Source organism: Narcine bancroftii, chromosome 3 (assembly GCF_036971445.1).
Source record: "Narcine bancroftii isolate sNarBan1 chromosome 3, sNarBan1.hap1, whole genome shotgun sequence".
NCBI lineage: Eukaryota > Metazoa > Chordata > Chondrichthyes > Torpediniformes > Narcinidae > Narcine > Narcine bancroftii.
This window is the reverse complement of record NC_091471.1, coordinates 207,814,593-207,836,195: the sequence shown is the minus strand read 5'-3', so window position 1 is coordinate 207,836,195 and position 21,603 is coordinate 207,814,593. Positions and strand designations below refer to the sequence as shown.

Here is a 21,603-nt window from a genome sequence, read left to right as displayed (position 1 = left end):
AAGGAACAAGAAAAGGAAGAGAGGCCTACCTTAAGAAAGGATGCTGGAGCTGTCCATAAGGTAACACCCAAAGGAGAGCGGCCAAAAGCCTTGGACACTGCTGCACAAGGTCTTGTCCAACAATGGCCACTGACATTGACTGAAGAAGTGACTCTGGATGATTCCTCAAGCATGCGCAGAGCACATAAAAAACTGGAGGAAATTTAAAAATAGATTCAAAATACCCACAGCTTCAGTGATCAAAAAGAGGACCTGGAAAAGCAAAGATCAAGAAGACCTACAATCAAGAAAAAAGCTGAAAAAGGTGCACAAACTTCTTTATCTTCTGGAGAAATGAAGCAATTTTTAGATGTCTTTGACAATCTATTGAAGACTTAACTGAAGAATGGTGACAAGATGGAAAGATTAATGCAACAAGTTGACACTAGATATGAAATAGTGGATGGTAAAATTAAAGGGAATAAATTTGAGATTCAAAATCTCAAAGACCAATTGAAGAAAGAACAGAGGCTGCTGCGAAGCACGATCAGTTAATGCAAAAGATGGATGTTTTGGAAAACTTTAGCAGACGGAATAATATTAAGATTGTTGGACTTGAAGAAGAGGATGAAGGTCAAGATATGAAAACATTTCTGCAACGGTGGATACCGGAATCTTTGGGTCAGGCTGAATTTCAAGGAGATCTGGAGATTGAACGAGCCCATAGGGCATTGAGACCTAAACCTCAGCCTGACCAATGGTCCCGTCCAATACTTGTCAGATTCCTTCGATATGAAGTAAAAGAGAAGATACTGGAGTTGGCAGCAAAGCAAACCAAAGAAAGATGATCACCTTTGATTTATAATGGAAATAAGGTTTTATTTTATCCAGTTTTGAACTGTTGAAGAAGAGAAAAGAGTTTAATCTGGATAAAGATGTGTTATGGAAAAAAGGCTATGCCTTTGTTTTGAGAAATCCAACTGTTTTGAAGGTATTCATCCCGGTGGGAGGAATAGATTTTTTACTGAGTCTGATGAACCAAAGGTATATGCTGATTCACTGCCTGCTAAAGGCTAACATTTACCTTTGGTTATGTCAATTTTATTGGAGGAAGAGCAAAATATAAGTTATAGATGGAGGTTTAATGCTGCATTGTGAAAAGGACAAGAATTTTGTGAATTTATAAGTCAACAGATAAAATCTTTTTAGATATTAACGAACATTCTGTATCCAATAAGTTTGTGGTTTGGCATTCTTTGAAGGCTTTTTTAAGAGGACAAATAATAAGTTATACGGCTAAGGTTAAAAAAGAATATATGTCTGAAGTTAACCATTTGGAAAATTAAATAATAAAGATGGAAAAAGGATTGAAAAATCAAGTAAACGATGAGAAATAAAGAATATTAGATTTTTTAAAAATTGAAATTTATTACAATACAGATATACAGAGTGGAGAGAGAGACAAGACGAATCCGACAAAAATATTATGAGTTGGGTGATAGAGTGCAAAAAGTTTTAGCATGGCAATTGAAGACTGAACAATTATCGAAAACAATTACAGCTATAGAAGAAGATTTGTGTCATCTTACATAAAACACAGGGCATTAATGATGTTTTTATGAAATTTTATAAGAAATTATGAAAAAATAGATGAATATCTGTCACAAATTACTTTGCCAAAATTAAATATATAAGAGAAGGCTGAATTAACAAATCATTTTCCAGTTACAGAAATATATGACATAGTGATGTCTTTACCAAATAATAAGGCTCCAGAGTTTTATAAAGAATTTAAAGAGTTATTGATTCCTATATTTATGGGATTGTTAGACCTAATGGAAGATCTTTGTGACTTACCTGAGTCATTTAAAACTGCATTAGTAACAGTTATTCCAAAAAAAGGGAAAGACCCTTTCTTTCCATTTTAATATAGGCCAATTTCATTATTGAATAGAGATTATTAAATTTTGTCTCAACTAATAGCTAACAGATTAGCTAAATGTTTACCTAAATTGATTAATATGGACTAAACAGGTTTTATTAAGAATAGAAGATCAGTGGACAATATTGTTAGATTTTTAAGTTTGTTAAATATAAAAAAGAAAAATACCATCAGTAGCTTAGGCTTTCTTTGGCTTGGCTTCGTGGACGAAGATTTATGGAGGGGGTAAAAAGTCCACGTCAGCTGCAGGCTCGTTTGTGGCTGACAAGTCCGATGCGGGACAGGCAGACACGATTGCAGCGGTTGCAAGGAAAAATTGGTTGGTTGGGGTTGGGTGTTGGGTTTTTCCTCCTTTGCCTTTTGTCAGTGAGGTGGGCTCTGCGGTCTTCTTCAAAGGAGGTTGCTGCCCGCCAAACTGTGAGGCGCCAAGATGCACGGTTTGAGGCGTTATCAGCCCACTGGCGGTGGTCAATGTGGCAGGCACCAAGAGATTTCTTTAGGCAGTCCTTGTACCTTTTCTTTGGTGCACCTCTGTCACGGTGGCCAGTGGAGAGCTCGCCATATAACACGATCTTGGGAAGGCGATGGTCCACCATTCTGGAGACGTGACCCATCCAGCGCAGCTGGATCTTCAGCAGCGTGGACTCGATGCTGTCGACCTCTGCCATCTCGAGTACTTCGACGTTAGGGGTGTAAGCGCTCCAATGGATGTTGAGGATGGAGCGGAGACAACGCTGGTGGAAGCGTTCTAGGAGCCGTAGGTGGTGCCGGTAGAGGACCCATGATTCGGAGCCGAACAGGAGTGTGGGTATGACAACGGCTCTGTATACGCTTATCTTTGTGAGCATATACGCTCTGTATACGCTTATCTAAAGCTTAGGCTTTAGATGCAAAAAAAAAGCATTTGATAGATTAGAATGGGATTTTTAATTTAAAATATTGAAGGTTTTTGGAATTCCTATAAATTGGATAAGAACATTATATAATTGCCCAAAGGGTAGAGTAATTACAAATTGACAAATATCAAAATCTTTTTTATTGGAAAGATCATCTAGATAAGGTTGTCCACTATCTCTTTTTTTTATTTGCATTGACCATAGAACCTTTAGCAGAAGTGATTAGAAGAGATAATGAGATTGAGGGATTGAGGGATCTGCCTTTTTGCAGATGATGTCATATTATATCTTCCAAACCATGAAAATTTATTAAAAAAAGTAAATGTTCGATTGGCGGAGTATGGGTTAATATCAGGTTATAAGGTAAATACTGATAATGGCAATAACTGAGACAGATTACACTCAAGAAAATGACAAAATTTAAATGGCAGAGGGAGACGGTCAAGTATCTAGGAATTAATATTGATAAGAATTTAAATAATTTATTTAAATTAAATTACCTTTATTGAAGAACATTAAAGAAGATTTAATAAGATGGAAGGATTTGCCAATTTCTTTAATAGGAAGGATAAATTGTATGAAAATGAATATTTTTCCTAGAATACAATACCTATTTCAATCATTACCAATTTTTGTACCAACAATGTTTTTTCAAGATTTAAATAAAAGTGTAAGGAGATTTATTTGATGAGACAAAATTCCTAGGATGGCATTGGAAAAACTAACATGGAAATATGATCGGGGGGACTACGATTGCCTAATTTAAAAAAATTATTATAAAGCAGCTCAACTTAGATTTTTGTCTTCCTATTATCAAACTGGTGAAAAGGCAGCATGGGTACAAATTAAAATGACTAAAATAGGAGAAAATAATTCTGAGCATATTTTGTATAAATGGCATGAAAGACTGTTGAGAGGGCAAATTGACACACCAATTTTGAAACATATACTTAAAATTTGGAATTGAATTCATGTAGAAAGAGGAATCAAGAACTATCAGTTGGTTAGAATGTTATTAAAGCAAAATCCTTTGATTCTTTTTACAGCTTATAATGTTTATTTTGACATTTAGTATAATTGCAGAATAAAAATGATAAAGGATTGTTTTTTAGGTTCTGTTTTTTTGATTTTTGACCAATTGGAAGATAAGTATAACATACCAAATAATACCATTTTTTCTCATATCACTTAAATCATATTTAACAAGAAAGTTATGGACAAATTTTAGACCACCGGATCAAAGTTAATTTGAATATTTAATAATGGATACATTTATCAAAAGATTTATTACTAATATGCAGATAAAATTGCAAGAGACTATGCAGAGAAAGGATTTATTTCAATCTAAAATGAGATGGGAAAGAGATTTAAATATACAAATTGAAGAAGTATGGTCAAAATTATGTCATGTTAGATAGCAAATGGTGTAATTTAATTTTTAACATCAATTATATTATACTCCATATAAATTACATGCAATTAATTCAAATTGTTCTGTTAAATGTTTTAGATGTAATAAAGTAGGAACATTTTTCCATGCATTTTGGCAATGTGAAAAAGTAAGAAAATTTTGAGAAGATATAAGTATTCTATTGGGACGAGTTTGAAAGATCCCAAAATATTTTTTATTAGGAGATATTTTTGATACTTATCAGAAGTTTTTAAATGTAGCAATAGCAAAGAAATGTATAGCTGTAACGTGGAAATTAGACAATAATGTGGGGTTGAATAAATGGTAAACAGAATGACTAAATTGTGTGCTATTAGAGAAAATAACATAATATATGGTATCAAATTTGATAAGATTTGGAAACCTTATACAGACTTTATTGCTATTAATTCATCTACTGCGTCCACCACTCCTCCAACTCACCTTAATTAATTCAAGGTTCAAGATCATTATGTACATTTAAATTGAATTAATTAAGAGGTTATATGATTATCAGCCAGGCCTTTATTTCTTTTCTTCTATCCTACTGTTTTGGGGGGGGGGAGGGGAGGGTGGAAAATATGAAATTATGTATTATTTTTGTATCATTGTTTTTATTATGTGGATAAATACTGTACAAATGAAAAATAAAATTTACCAAAAAAAAAGCCCTACCACCCACTTGCACTTCTTGGTCAACCAACTAACATGCCTTTGAAATGTGGGAGGAAACCAGATTTACCAGAGGGAAAGCCACAGAGTCTCAGGGAGAAAATGCAAACTGCAGGCTGAAAGCCACCAAATTGAACCTGACTTGCAGGAGCCATGAGGTAGAAGCCCTACCTGTTGTGTCACTCTGTTGGCCAATCTGTTCAATATTTACAGCATTTTTGTTTTTATTTCAAATTCCCAGCATCTTCAGGTTTTTTTTTCCTTTTCAATTTTGTCTTTAAGTTGGTTAATGTGGATTTAGATAGGTGACTATTTCTGTGGGTCTTTTAATTATCTAGATAAGAGAAATGTACATAATGCGAGAAAGCTGGCAAGAAATAATTATCCACTCTGGCTGAAGTGCACATTTGAAGATATAATAAAATGAAACTGTAGTTTCCAGTTTATTGATAAGCTGTAGTTTTTACTTGGATCAATGTATTTATTGATTAAAACCTTAGAAAAGTTGTCTGGCTAATTTGTTTCCAGAAGTGGGGAACTGGGTGGAAATCAAGGGATACAAGTTGAGGTTATAAGAGGTTTACAGTATTGTTTTGGAATAATGAGATCACCACTGCCTTTGGTTACGAATTTTTCTTTAATTGTTTTTTAAAAATTGTTAATTGATGTGACAATGCAAGATATTGAATGCCTGTTCCAAGCAAATACATTACATGTTTGGAAATCATCTGTTTTCAATTTGGTAGCCAACAGATTTTAGCAAGATATCTGACATGCATTATGACAACCTAGGTGGTTCCCCTAATTGAATATTTCATCCACGGACAGAAATAAAGATAAGTTTGGCTTTCTCTCTCTCTCCCCCTACTGCCAACCCAACAGAAACATGATAATTTCATTATTTAATTCCTGCAAGTCTTTTTGATGCTGGGAAATGGTATTTATTGTAAGTTTCTTGTTTATCTCAGGTCATAATAAGCATGATGTCTTGGGTTGGGACTCAATCATGTGGCGGCACACATGCAATACTACAATTTTGTCTATATTATCAGCATCTGGTTCTACTGAATTCATCACCTTTCAGTCCTATTCAAGGAAAAATTCCCCACAAAACTACAATAGTAGCATGATACAAAACAATTCAGAATAAAGTTACTTATTTTCACCCTTAGCTTCACATATGCAAGTATTCCAAGAGTTCTTCCACCCAGCCTGCTCCTATCAGCAAAATTCTGGAATATTCTTGATGTTGGATTGGTGATCCAATGATACTGTTTTAAATTTTATTTTAAAAAAACTAGTCATACAGCACGGTAACAGACCCTTTCGACCCGTGAGCCTATGCCACCCAATTATACCCATTTAACCGACAACCCCTGTTCATTTTTAAGGGTGGGAAGATACCGGAGCAGCTGGAAGAGACCCACGCAGACAAGGGGAGAACATATAAATTCCTTACAGTCTGAGTTGGATTCAAATCCAGGATGCTGATGCCGTAGCAGCATTGCGCTAACTGTGCCACCCCAATTGATTTGAATGGTAGTTTTGGGAAATAATTCACCCTCAGCATTCAGTGTCTCTAATAGGACCTTTATTTATTGGGGTTAGTATGGATGATGATGGGATATTCATTATGTTTGTTTCTTATGATCTGTTGACATTAATGATGGAGGTAGATAGGAGGCATAAATTTTTCATCCAAGAGATTACTGTCTTACATTTTAGTAAATTACTGTAAAGTGTATTAGACTTCCTGAGGTCATGGTGACTGTGTTATTTGTATTATATAAAGCGATGGAATTTGGAAGATCTGGCAGGGTGAGTCACACATCATCTTCGGAATGGAAGAAATGATTGGTATTGAAAACTTCCATATTTTCCCTTGTGTATTTCCTCCATCTGCTAGGGTTTTCTGCTATTTTTGCTTTTGAGACTGAGAAACACTAGACCCATTTTTGTGATTTATGTTGAATAGCTGATCTTTGTTAAAGAAATTGGGTGACTTTTTTTTTTCCATTGTTTCCTTGGCTTAGAGAAAGAAAGACATATGTGTTCCTGCTTACAATCCAGTGCATCTGGATGACGTCAGCTGAAAGCAAAATGTCTGTCGTAGAATAGTATGCACAATTATCAAATATGAAAAAATACACTTGGGTGGATATTGGATGTTTATTTTCTTCGAAGGACTCCCCAACATGAGCCAGTAGGTGATTGCTGAGGCAGGAAAATAATTTACAAAAATGGTTAAGGCTATCAAAGCAAATCATTGTTCCTGCACATATTTAACCAATAGTTGGTATAAAATGAATAAGGAAGGTAAAGAAGGGAAGCAAATGTATCCTTTACTCAAAAAAAAATCTGCATATTTGACCCACTAAGAATATAAGATCACTTGAATCAGAAGAAATATTAACCCCGGTCATGAAAGTACTAATGGAATTTTTACCTAACTGTGTTTTAATAGTGATAATTTACTTTAAGTTTTGATTACTGTTGGTAAATAATTTTCCTCTACACTTACAGATATTTACATTGTCTAAAATTTTTAATTGCCTAAAGGAAAAATAGTCATTGATAATTGTAGTGGATTAGGGCATCATGTAATTACAAGTCATTTTAAGGTATTGGTAATGTGAATGGAAGGTTTTGAATCTGGTTTAGATTTCATTCATTATGTAGAGCCAGCATCATTATTTGACGAGTCAGCAAGCTAATGTCTCTCTGGAAAAGACACCTAGTTAAATGCAGACTTCTTTCAGAAGCCTGGCAGTGTATATCTATGGGAATTTCAAGACAACTCTCTGATCCTATATTTATCTAAGGAATGCTATGTCAGAAATCTGAACTCTCCTCATATCTTTAGGATTATCAACATCTACTGCCAGCCATTGCTGGAAAACATACAGTAACAGCTTAGTGAATGCTGTCTGCTGAGTGTCCTATTTCTCGTAGACTTTTAAACAAGGTGCATCTTGGTTCAATTCAGTGCCAAAACTTTATCTGATGTTGAGATTCACATCATTGGTGAGGAGGTTCTGGGTGTATGTTGTTAATTTGATGGAGACTTGTATCTTCTCTTGGCTTTGAATCAAATGTTTGCTTGTTCTTAGGTTTATCCATCTTCTACAGCAAATAAGATGCAAAGATCTAAATTACATGAGAGTCCATTTTAATTGTATTATATAATTCTGTTTTATGATGAGTTTTGTAGATTAGGAATATCTGTAGACTGCAGCAATGCTAACAGGAAATTATTCCTTTAATCAGTATATAACATTTAAACCTAAAAATTTACCAGGTCAAGCAATTGGTCTGATTCACCACCATGAATGCTGAAATGAAACACTTATAAGTTACCAATATATTTAAATTTCTAGTATTTATTGACATAAATGGTGTATCATTTTACAATAATATTCTTATTTTAGCCAGCTGGCAAATATTCAAGTAAGTTATTTGGAAAAGAATAAGGACTGTGGCACCTCTTTGTAGAAATTAAATATCGAGATTAAAGGTGCCTTTGTTAGGATTTGTTAATTGTTTTCCCCTTATCATATTGTAATTAGATACCTGTATGCCATTTTTTATGAAATCTATTTTTATAGAAAGCAGTGAAATAACCCATTTCCTTCATTTGCTATGCACCATGTGGTACAGAGTCAATAACGATAGACCGTCTACCCCATTTGTCATTGTGCCAGACCAGGAGTCTGACTGAAGGGAGGCTGGGCAGATGATTTAAGGGCAGACAGTTTATAATCATTTTGGCATAAAAATATCCTGAGAAGAGATGGAGGAAAACTATTTTGTTTTGTAATGAGTCTACAAATAGTGTTTTATCTATTTCCTATCAATTTAGAAATAAACTTGAATAATCCTACAATTGCAATAGCAACTGGAGTACATAAACTGAAATCTCAAGAGCTCAAAATTTGTCTCCGTTGCTTTAGATTACAGTGTTTCATCTTATCTGCACCAGATAAGATTCTCACTGGAAATGCTTTGTTTTTGAAGTATATTGTGCAACTCGTCCTTTAGTTGAGGGTGTTTCTGGAAATTATACAGTGAAGAAGGCCTAAATTTCTTTTCCTTCACAAAAATCCTTGATGCTTATGGGATGAATATTTTCTGTAACAAATGCATTGTAGATGTGTACATTTTTAAAATTTCCAATATTCTTGTTAGGGACATTTCATTTGATGTGTACTTTTACTTCCATTGGTTAAGGATGGTCATCTTGTTGGTTCTGGTTATTCTGGTTAATATCATAACAGAAATTACACACAAATTTCATGTCACATTCATGCTCCTATTTAATGTGCCACTGTTATCTGTAAAGAGTAAAAGAGTTTCCTGAAAGATTGCTTTTGCACAACTGTACAAAGTTAGAAGATATAATTTCTTATAGCTCTCAGTGATTTGCTGTTGTTAGAATATTTATAATATTATCTTGAAAAGTATAACTCCTGTTATCCAGAATTCAAACAACTGGCAAAAAAAAAGTGGAAAGTAAGTAAAAAAAATGGGTTTGAAATTGGCCCACCTCACTGTTTGCCAATCACTCAACACACAATCTCAAGGAACCAGAAAATGTACTTATCTGGCATCTACCTATCCCTGGATACCAGAGATTTTACTGTAACGACATTGTCTCAATTTACATTTGTGAGAGGCAACCAAAACAAATTGTGATTAAGAAAGATGGATGAAACTTTTATGTATCAGCTTTAACTTGATAATAGCCGCTTTCAGGTGCATTCTCCACCAAGAATGTGCTGGCAGAAGCGGATTCAGACCTGTTGAAAGGTCGTTCAGGTGGCAGCGCTCAAAGCGCAGTGCTGGCCACCTGAAAGGCACAGCTGCACGGGAGGCACCTCGGATCACACTCCGGTTTCTGTCCCTTCGGGATGTCAGGGTTGGGGCGGCCGGCAGAGGCTGTCAATGCTGGGGCAGCCGGCTGACCCCACACTGATCCCACTGCCCCGTGCTCTCCCTGCAGCCCTGTGTCGGTCTCCACACTGATCCCATTGCTCTGCTCCCTCCCCTTAGCCCCACGTCGGTCCCCAAACTAATCCCACTGCTTTGCTCTCTCCCCATAGCCCTGTGTCAGTCCCCACACTGATCCCACTGCTCTTCCCGCGCCGCCCACCCCTGCCCTGACGTCCCACACTGGGGGCCAGGGGCAGAGGGGAGGGCGACTGTCAGGCACTCACCAGCTGATTGTCATCCCCTTAGCAGCTGCTTTCAGGCGGTTACATTCAGGTGCCTGGGGAGAACCTGAGTGCCCCAGTGATTATCTCATCCGGAGGAGGGTTACCAAGTGTGCCTTGCAGGCGCCTCCTGCGCTTTCGGGTGGCTTTCCTACAGCCGCATAGGGGTATAATATGTGGCTTTATATCGGGGTATTTTGGCCACCTGAAAGTACCTCATCTCACATTGCAGAAGAAAGGTTTTCTAGACATTGTAGCTAGTCTTTAATTTTCATTGTCTCTTAAACCAGTAATGAAATCTGCTTAAGTGAATGTTATAGTGAGATTATGCATTTTTATTTGTGAAAGTAGACGCTACATAAATTGATTGATTCAAATGCTGTCTAGACTTCCATTTAATGCTTGATTAACAATGACCACTAGTATGGAAGCCAATTATTAATCGGCTTTAAGTATTGGCACTGTTAGCTGGATTTCTGTGTTTCAACAAAGTTTGGGTTTAATAACAGAAGCCTTCCTTTTCTTATTCAGATTTGCGAAAAGAAATGGAACACAGTAGTATAAAAATTTATACTTTTATTCTTCCATATTGGCACAACTAAAGGAATTGAGGAATTATGTGGATGCATTTCCATACAGCAGAGTTAGTTTCTGTGAACTGTTTTTCATCATCTCCTTATCCACAAATGTGGCTTCATTCTCTAAATGTGCATTGGTGGTGTTCAGCTTTGTGTTACCACTACCTTACGTGATCTACCTATATGTTAAGTTCACTGACTCTGCAACATCCAGGGTTGAAGTTTTTCCAATGAAATATTGAGAGGCTTGGATCCATTCTCTCATGTACCAATGGAAAATATGATTCTATTTATTTACATAATTACAATGATACAAAGTTATAGAAACAGATCCTGAAGAAAAATAGATTGTTGTTTGTGTTATCCTAATGCTTACATCAAAAATTGGTAACTTTTCAATCCAGATTGAACTCATGAGGCTAGAATGATTGGATAGTTCAAGTTATTTATTTATTATAATGTAAAATCCATGTTAATAAACTTTGTATTATCTTGAAATCCATGACATTCTTTAAAAACAAATTACCAATAGACAGTTTTCCACGGTTCCCATTTTGGTTTGTAAATATGTTGTATCACACGAGTAAGATTAATCAGTATAATTAGATCCTTATCTTGACTGTTTTCTGAGGAACAAATGGTGGAAACTGGAAATATTGGAAAAACGTTTGGATTTGTAAAGATTAACCATGATTTCCAGAGTTTGTTGCCGTCAGGATTAATGCAGTGGTCTCTATTTTGAGAACATTCCATTGATTATATTTCATTTTCTGTGATCTGAAGTTTTTCCCTTGGCAGAATTGAGGTCAAACTGAGGAAAAAAGTGCTCTTCCCACCACAAAAATAAGCATGAAGGCTTTATTGTGTTTGGTTACACCATTCTATTTGTGCAGTTGGTCCAGTGTTGTGAAGCAGATTGTCTGTTCTTTGTCACCAGTTGTTAATAACAGAATGATGAAAACCAACACGTGAATTGTTGCGAAAAATAATTGTTTTGATTTGAGATGGCTAATACACACATGGCCTATTTCTAGAAAGCAATTAAACAGGAGGTCATGCTTGAATAGAATGTTTGCATACTGCTTGAACGTTGTGTATTTTTAATGTAGGCTTTCGGGCCTCTACTTGGTAACAGAGCTGTAAGAACTTCAGAGGCAATATTTTAAATAACCTTTTTGTATATGTCTGATATTTTTTCTGTTAAACTGGCTGTATAAATGTATATTATTATTAGTCAACTTATCATCCTTTCTTAATTTTTTTTTATTAGGAGTGTTGTGGTAGCTCCAAAAAAGCCTCCAATTGCTGTTGGAAGTGAAATTGTTACTCCTACTACTGGAGATGCTGTCAGTGTGGTTTCTACCACAGAATCGGCAGAGGACACTGCTGTTGAACCAACCGGTAATTCTCAATTTTAACTAGTTTGAGAGAGTGTAGATTAATGCTTTATGTGTGACTGATGAAGTTTTTAAATTCATAATGTATTTGTGATACTCATTGTCAAATTAAAAACATTGTTTTCAATTTTGCCCTGACTGATAACAAAGTGGCACCTGGGAATTTTGATTCAGTAATTTTGTATTGGTTTTGGTAAATTGTATTTTTTTTTGAAGGATGAAGATTATTTGTTTTTCATACCAAAGGAATTTCTGAAATGAACTAATTTTGCAGCAGTGGTCAAGATGCTGCCAATTCAAATGATGAAATGGCAACACTTGAATTTAATTGGTTGATCTGGCAAAATATTTCATCTTTTTAAAAAAAATATGTTTATAAATTTGATAGAAAGAAATACTACATGAATATATGGTGAATTTATTTTTAAGACATCTGTTGGCTGCTCTTTATTAGTTTTAAGAATGAGTCAAAAATAAAGAGCTATTGCCAATAAATTAAAACAAATTTTGGACTTGTGCATGCATTTGGATAGGCATGGGCCGACAGATAGAAGAAGAAGATAACTTGCATTATTTTGGATGATTTGCTTTCACATTTAAATTTTATTTAAAGTATTGATTCTGGCAGTTTAAACACATGCCAACAATGACACCCAAATGCTGTGCGTTTATTTGGAATGGAGGAGGAAGCCACAAGGACCAGGGAAAACCCATGCAGACATAAAGAGAATGTGTAAACTCCTGACAGAGAGTGCCAAATTTGAAACCGGGTCACTGGCCCTTTAATAGTGTTACGCTAACCATTCCGCCCATGTATGGTAATGGACTCTGTTGATCAGAGATATTTAAAAAGAGTTGATCAATATCAAAAGGATTAAAAAAAATCTAGATTTTGTTTGTTAATGAAATATGGCAATACATTCAAAGAAATGGTTCCATATTAGATGTGAGAACAGTGATTGGGGTAAAATGGGAGAAAGATGAAAAGCTTTTTGAATAATACATTATGAAATGCCTCCAGATGTTCAGTCAGGTAAGTCCAGGGACTGGGTAGGTCAGATATGCCACCATTGTGCATCTACAATGGCCTGGAAAGAGCTGATCTGCATATTGAACCTCTCTAGCTTATTTAGTGATTTTTAAAAAAAAATTACCTTTGTAGTCATTTAAAATGTGTCAATTTTTTTTTTCATTTTTAATGTTTTTGAATGTTGGGGCTTGCATGATCCTGTAAAATTGTTTGCAATGGAGGTTGCGCCTCAATTGTGATAAGGAATTTTTTTGGTCCAAGAAGTTTGTCTTTGCTTATCCAAACTATGCAATTGAGGGGGAATGGATCTCTCATGACGAGTGTAGTTTTCAGGCTTTGTATGGCAAAACAACAATGGAAATTATGAGTAACTTGTCCATTTCAATTAATGTCTCTTTCTTTATGTGGTATTATGTATGTTCTATTGTTTAATAATTTCCTTTCTGTAGATATTTATTGAAACTCTAGTATTAAAATTAAATTATCAAATGGATATTTACAATTTTTAAAAAATGGGTTGATAAATGGTTAATGGTGTTTGATTTTGTAAAATGTTGATTTATGTCTGCTTGAATGATCTTAATTGATGATTCCATTATACAACATGTATAATTTTTGTTTTGGAACTGCATAGATTGTTTCTTAAATGTACTGCTTCCAAATGTAAATGAAGCTCGAGCCATATATTTGAGTTTTCATTGTTTAGGAACATGTTTATTTGAATTTGTATCCTTGAAGTATATTTAATATTTTTCCTTGTGCCAGTTAACAAAAAAAACCTTTTGATATTAAAGGCATATAAGGATAGTTTTTTTTTAAATCTGAAAAATAGCAAAAACGCTACATGTTTTAAAACTAGTGGAGCCAGCACTGTATCATGCTCTGATGAATTTATATAAACAATAGACTTTCTCCAGAAGGATACTAGATACCTGATCTATTTGCATTTTCTTTCAAGTCTCCACAAGGGTCTGTTAAACTGTCATTCAGTGGGAGCCGCTTTATCAGTAAGAGATTAAAGGGGCTAAGTGAAATTGGTTGGAGTGTTGCATCAGGCCTAGCAGCAAGCAGAGTTTCCCTGATTTTTGTCTGTCTAAGCGTTATTGTTCATTTTATACATGTTTTTATTTCAAAATGGGAACATCAGATTTTCTTGTCTGCAAGAGTCTAGCATATGTAAAATTAAGTTGTTTAATCATTATAAAAACTTTTCCTTCCCAGTTTTGATATGAATGCCAATTGTCTGTTTTTTGTCCTAAAACATTAGTGACTCAGAAACTAAACTCTAAATACTGCAATTGTCATCTTTTTATTAGTTAAAATTAATTATAATTTTATTAGCTTTAACTTTGTTTTTGGATTTTAATTGAACTTCAGATATTTTCATTAAGATGCAGAATTTTTAAAAAAATTCATTTTTCAAATTGGTGAAAAATGTTCAATGTAGTTTGGACTGGTGGTTGTGAATTTATAATCATGTTCACTTCCTAAATGACACTGAGCAGTCATTCAGTGTATTTTGCCAATGGTACTGATCACACCAGTGCTGACAAGAGAGTGACAACCTGAATTGTAATTTCTATTTTCATAGTATGAAGTGGTTATTTTTCATTGTTTATGCAATAAAAATTTAATTTCATTTGAAAGATAATGGATATTTTGAGGTCCATTGGTTGGATCAAAAATCTGGTTTAAGAATCTCCATCTAAAGATGATACATCAAACAAATTATGTATTAAATATAAAACCATCATTTAACTTACTGGATTGTTAAAGGCCATTTTAATATTCTTGTTGTTTTGTGAGAATTCTGGACAGAAGTAGGCTTTGAACAATTTCTAACATGTGCGATTAACAGTGTCAGATTATTGAGCACAAAACATGTTATATGTGAGTGAACGTCAGGAATAATTCTGTCAGGAAATGTGAAATCTGGACCATCTAGTAAGATAATGTACCTCAATGTTCTAAATTCTGGGAAATTGACAAACACTATAAATCTATGTTTCTGTGGGATTTGGATGAAATTCTGGTAGGCTGACATAATTCTGCAAATTTAAAGGTAAAGGTTCCATTATTATCATCACATAATACTACTATATTTAGAATGTAGCATACATGAAATTCTTTAACAGAGAATCGGCACTTTGTCCAACACCTCTACCAGAAACCTACAGCACCTGGTGTTCCTAGGCAGTCTATTTCCTTTAAAATATCTCTTAACTTCTTAATAGTTGTAATGAACATTCACCTGCTGCTTTCATAGTATTCCAGTTCAAAACTATGCAAAATATTTTCTTGGCATTTCCTTTCCTATTTATTTGTAAATCTTTTAAAATCTATCACTATTGGTTATTGACCCATTTGCTTGATAATTTCTTTTCTCCCTTTATCAACAAGGTTCAGATTTGAGAGTCTTCTGTTAATTTTTTTCCTACCTTACTTGCTGTTGGAATCCTTGAAGATACTTTTATTTGCTCTTGATGAATGGGTGTCACTTGCAAGACCACCACTTAATATGCATGTGCTCTTGCTCTTAAGAATCTGGCGAGGAATTGCCATCTTGTATAATTGTAGCTTTTATAGTAAAAATTCTCACAATGTTGTTAGGTAAGGATTCTGACCCTGCACATTGAAAGAACAGCAACATATTTCCAAATTGATATGATGTGTATTACGGAAAGTAACTTGCCTGCTTCTTTGACCATAAAACTGATTGAAGTTACAGATTTGAAAAGTGCTATGAAGAGACACATTGAACAACATGAATTGAATTGCTTATTTGTACCAAGATACAGTCAAAAGTTTTGTTTTGTTTGAATTTCCTGATGCTGATGTTGAAATAGAAGCACTGCTGTGCTTTTTTGGCTGCAGCATCAACATGGTTGTGCAGGACAGATTGGTAATAGTTACTCTTTAAAAATGAAGCTCTTTACCATCTCCACCTCAGCACTATTGATACAGAAGGTGGGGGAGGGGTGTCCACTTCATTTCCTGAAGCAGATGACCAGCTCCTTCACTTTGCTGTCATTGAGCGAGAGGTTTCTGTTCTGATGTTACGAGCCCAAAGGACCTCAAAACCCACGACAAATGGTTACTTAAACAAAAGATGTTTTTAATTATCTTTAAACATGAAAACAGAATCAAACTTTAGCTTATCTCTATTAATTTAACTAACCAAAATTAACCCCCTTCTAATTCTAAGTGCACGTGTATGATGTGTGTGTAAATTTAAGAAAAATTCTTTAGTTCACAGTTCAATCTCACGTCTCATTCTTACAAGTTCACTGGCTGTAGGCAATTCTTATACTGTGCACAAAATTTAACATGTATAAAGTTCACCGGGCTTTGGCGCTCGAAAGGTAAATGTTTACCGCTCAGGAAGGTTCTTTGGAAGTTTGCAGAGAGAGAAATTTGTTGTTCCAGGATTTCCACAACCATTAGTTACCTCAATGTCTTGCTATGAAACTTGCCCCATCAGGGTTCTCCAGATGATAACCTCTTTCTTTCAGGCAGGCACAGAGTTCCTTTCTGTTCCACTTATTCCAAGAGAAACATCAGACAGAGAGCACTTCCAGCCATCCGCCACTCTGGAGCTTTCTGTTTCAGTTCCAACAAGCTTTTCCTGCTTGCTTCAGTTATGACTGTCCAGTCTCTCTCTCTCTCTCTCTCTCTCTTCCTCTTCCAACCACTAGAAAGTTCATGTGACTCTCTCACTTGCAACCCCTCCCCTCCCACCTTCTCCAGCAAAGAATAGGAGTTAGCCTTTTGGTCCCATCTGTTGTCTTTGGTAAACAAAATTTCTCATTGACCTTTGAATGAGCATTTCATAAAAGGTCAGAAGCCTTGTAAAAATGTTCAACACAGACGACCTGTCTCCAGTGGATTCATTTGATGACATAATTTCAATTAGCAGCCACTTGTGAAATTTTCCATAGTTTCTGTAATGTTACTGAATATGAAATCTTCAGTATTTCAAATAAGATCTGTTTTAAAATGTATGTATGTAACCTACTCTAATTTTACCAATCATCTCCCATTACACTGACACCATGCTGCTAGACTCTATATCCTTCCTGTACTCCTTGTCATTGATGTCTTTCTTACAAAGGTGTGGATGTAGATGACACATATTGTGACTAGTGCATTGGAGGGTGTGAATTTTCTTGAATGTAATGGATGGTATGATAATCAAGTGTTGTTTTTAGTGGTATTGATTTTTTAAAAGTTGTTGGAGCTGAATCAGAACATTTGCCACACTGAAGCAGGACATTAAGATGGATCAGAAGACAAGTGTTGCAAATACATATTCATTGTGCTTTGCTTCCTGCTATTATGCCAATTCTGAATCTGATTTGCCTCCCTTCTGTTGATCTCATTTGCTTTTACTTTTTTGACCATTCTGCCATGCAGGACCTTGTCAAAAGCTTTGTTAAAATCCTTGTAGACAAATTTCTCTTCTTTTTGCCTCTTCAGAGAATTTAGCCAGTTTAGTTAGCTGTGACCTTGTATTAACAACACACTATTTCTCATTGTGCAGAATGAAGGTTCATATAGTCCCTTAGAATGTATTGCAATAATTTTACATCACTAGAGAAGTGGAATTTATTCCATCACAGTCCTTTCTGTGTCTTGGGAGTTGTATTACTTCAGGAATTCAGTCTGTCCAATCTTTGGTTTCTTTTTATAGGGGATCCAAGGTGTCCAACTCTCTTGCAAATAAGAATTATCTTGCACTTGTTAATGTTACATGTGGTTTATCAGATTATATCTGAAACTTCTGTTGGTCATCCTTTGTGGATTTTGATTACTGTATTATCTTTGGAGTTACTAATGAAATGGAAAATAGTGCAGCCATCTACAAGTACCATCACTGCCACTCTAACCAGAGATCAGGCTATGTTAGAGGTACAAGAAGCTGCAGATACTAGAATCTTGGGAAATGAGAATAGAGCAGGACAGGCAAGATTTGTGAGGATAATGGCCAATGTTTCCGGTTGAGTCTTTGCAATGAGACTGAGTGTCAAGGAAAGGTAGGAAATATATTAGAAGTTAGAGAGAGTGGTGGTAGGCAATAGAGGAAATGCAAGGGCCTCAATTATTGACATGGCATCAAAGATATGGTTGCCAAATTTGCTGATGATACCAAGCTAGGGAGAAAAATAAGTTGTGATGTAAGAAGGCTATTCAGGTAAGTTAGGTAGGTTGGTCAGTTGGAATAGATCTGGAAAACTGAATATATTGTGGGAAAATGTTAAATTGTCTTGAGGTCCAAAACCACACATGGAACACAGTATTAACTGTATTTCAGGAACGATACAAGATGACCTTGCTTCAAGTGTTCCAGGGAAGGTTTATAAGACTGGTGTTTAGCTTGGCATGTTGTCTAATGAGGAAAGATTGGGCAAACTATATATCCCCTCCCCCAAGAGTGTAGAAGGGTGAGGGGTGTGGTTGAAACATACAAGATTCTGAGCATCCTGACAAGATGGATGTGACAAGGCTAGTTCTTTTGTGGGAGAATTTTGAACTAAGTCACTGTTTAAAAATAAATAATCATCTAGGATGAAGATGAGGCAAAATTTTCTTTTGCAACTTCATGGATCTTTGGCGCTCTACCTCACAGGATTTCAGAAGCAATCTTTTAATATTTCTATAGCAGAGATAGATTCTTGATAAGCATGGGGTGAAAAAAGGACAATGCATGGAAGTAGGAATGGATTTGGATTAGTCATGATCATTGATCAGCGGAGCAGGCTCATGCATTTGACCTCTGATGGGGTCATCTTATTGAATAAGGTTTGCATTGAATATGATTAGGTATAGGAAATTAGCCTAAAGACTTCTATCATTGATCTTGGGCCTGAGAAGGTTGGCCTTTGGTAACCATGGCTATCTTCCTTTTAGCTCAGAGGCCGGTGAATCTATGGAATTCGCTGCCCATTGAACCAGTGGAAGTAACCTCAGTGAATATATTTAAGACAAGGTTGGATAATTTTTTTTTACCAAGTAGGGGAAGTTATAGGATATAAAGAAAAGGCAGATAGGTGGCGATGAGTTTGTCAGATCAGCCATAATCTCATTGAATGGTGGAGCAGGCCCGTTGGCCCTGCACTTGTTTGTTAAGTTCCTTTGAGTCCAGCCAGTGCTTAATTTGTAATTACTTCAAATTTACTATGGTTCCTTGATGTCATATTTTATCAAACATTAACCTGATGTTAATAGCAGTAATTTTCTCTCCTACTTAAGCTGCTCTTGAGAAATATAAACTAAGAAAAGTCAGCAGGTTACTGATGGATGGTGCTGTTAAAAGTGCCATTTGATAGCACCATCTCAAGCACCATCCATGGGTTTTCTGAATGAGAGTGAAACGTTGGTAGTTGGATATACTGGATTTTTGTCCTTCCCACAAAAGTTAATTTGATAACTTCCCATATTGTCAGGTAATTGTAACTGTCCTGGAACAACTTGGCCAGGGACATGATTGATCTTGGAACACAAAACAACAGCACTATAACTGGAGTGTGTGTCAGCTTCAGGCTTCCATAGCTTCAGTTTTATGCGATTATATTTGGATTATATTTTTTATCTTTTGGAGTAAACTGACTTCTGTAATGATGAGGTTCTTGGGAGAAACAGAGAAAGATCATCTATCTTCATATTAAAACAAGATAATAAAATTTTCAGCCTTTTTTTGCACGGTGTTGGACTTTCCCATTTTTGAGGGACTTCTTCATTGGAGACTCCTTGATTATTGGCTATTTGATTATTCACCACCATCTTTATTTGAATGAAGTTGAGCTGCAAAAGTTTGATTCTTTATCTTGGTTGTGAGTATCTCTTGGTTCTGTGCATATTTGTTTAAACTTTGCAATTATCCTGCTAAGTTGTGTCATTCGCTGTCCAGCCTTGATATCCTTTTTAAGTCATGATGTCCACCAATATGAGCACTGCTTTAAGTACGATTTTTAAAGATCCTGCTGAATTCTTCTTTATAGTTGTTATTTAGTGATTCTCATTGGAAGGACATGTTGTATGTCTACTGGCTACATATTAGTGTATAATTCTTTCTATTTGCAGGCAATGCTTTGGTATTGCTATGAGCCCAAAGGACCCCAAAACCTAGCAACAATAGACATTCACCAAGACAAGTAGTTACTTAAACAAAAGTTGTTTTTAATTATCTTTAAACCTGAAAACAGAATCAAACGTTAACTTATCTCTATTAACTTAACTAACCCATCTTAACCCCCTTCCAATTCTAAGTGCACATGTATGTAATGTGTGTGTAGATTTAAGAAAAAAATTTTGGTTCCCAGTTCAATCCCACTTCTCATTCTTCCAAGTTATTTAGTTCCAGGCAATTCTTATACTGTGCACAGAATTTAACATGTATAAAGTTCACCAGGCTTTGGTGCTCGAAAGGCAAATGTTTACTGCTCAGGAAGGTTCTCGTAGGGTTTGCAGAGAGAAATTTGTTGTTGCAGGATTTTCACAACTGAGGTACCACCATTAGTCACCTCAGTGTCTTGCTGATGAAGCTTTCCCCCATCAGGGTTCTCCAGATGATCTATCTTTCAGGCTATCACAGTGTTCCTTTCTGTTCCACTTATTCCAAGAGAAATATCAGACAGACAGCAATTCCAGCCATCCGCCACTCTGGAGCTTTTGTTTCAGTTCCAACAACTTCTGCTTGTTTCAGCTGTGACTGTTCAGTCTGTCTCTCTCTCTCTCTGTCTCTCTCTCTCTCTCTCTCTCTCTCTCTCTCTCTCACACACACTTTTTCTCCAGCAAACAATAGGAGTCAGTTTTCTGCTCCCATCTGTTGTTTTTAGGTAAACAAGAACCTAGGAGTGACCTTTGAGTGAGCACTTTGCAGAAAGGTCAGAAGTCTTGTAAAAATTTTCAACACAGACAATCTGTCTCCAGTGCATTCATTTCATGACATCATTTCAATTAGCACCTATGTGTGAAATGTGCATAGCATTCTCCATAGTTTTTGTAAAGTCACAGGATATGAATTCTTCAGTATTTCAAATAAGATCTGTTTTAAAGTGTGTATACATTTGTAACTTACTCTAATTTTACCAGTTTATCTCCCAAATACATTTCTAAATATTCCATCACAGTATGCACTGGAATAGTTCTAAGGTTAGTGGTTTGGTGCCAGGACCACATCACTCTCTCAACATCAGCAAGAGTAAGGAGCTGTTCATAGACTTTTGGAAGATGGATAGACATGCTCCCCTGTCCGCATTAATGATTCTGAGATGGAGAGACTAGACAGCTATATGTTTCTAAGAGTAAATATTTCCAGTGACCTGTCCTGATCCACCTTGGTGATAGCCAAGGAAGTGCAGCAGAGTGTCTTCTTCCTCAAAACCCTGAAGAAATTTGGCATGTCCCTAATTAACTTCCATAGATGCACAATTGAAACTATCCTGTCAGAGGGCATCACTGTGTAGAAGAA

The 21,603-nt window shown here is 35.7% G+C and overlaps 1 protein-coding gene across 3 annotated transcripts in view; it reads left to right on the top strand.

Annotated features, from left to right (window-relative positions):
• lrba (LPS-responsive vesicle trafficking, beach and anchor containing) overlaps positions 1 to 21,603 on the top strand; it is an 871,588-nt gene that overhangs the window by 230,123 nt on the left and 619,862 nt on the right. For all 3 annotated transcript variants that reach the window (XM_069926437.1, XM_069926436.1, XM_069926438.1), the window contains one exon: positions 11,977 to 12,107. In XM_069926437.1, the coding sequence (XP_069782538.1) occupies positions 11,977 to 12,107 (131 nt within the window). The remainder of the gene's footprint in view (positions 1 to 11,976; positions 12,108 to 21,603) is intronic.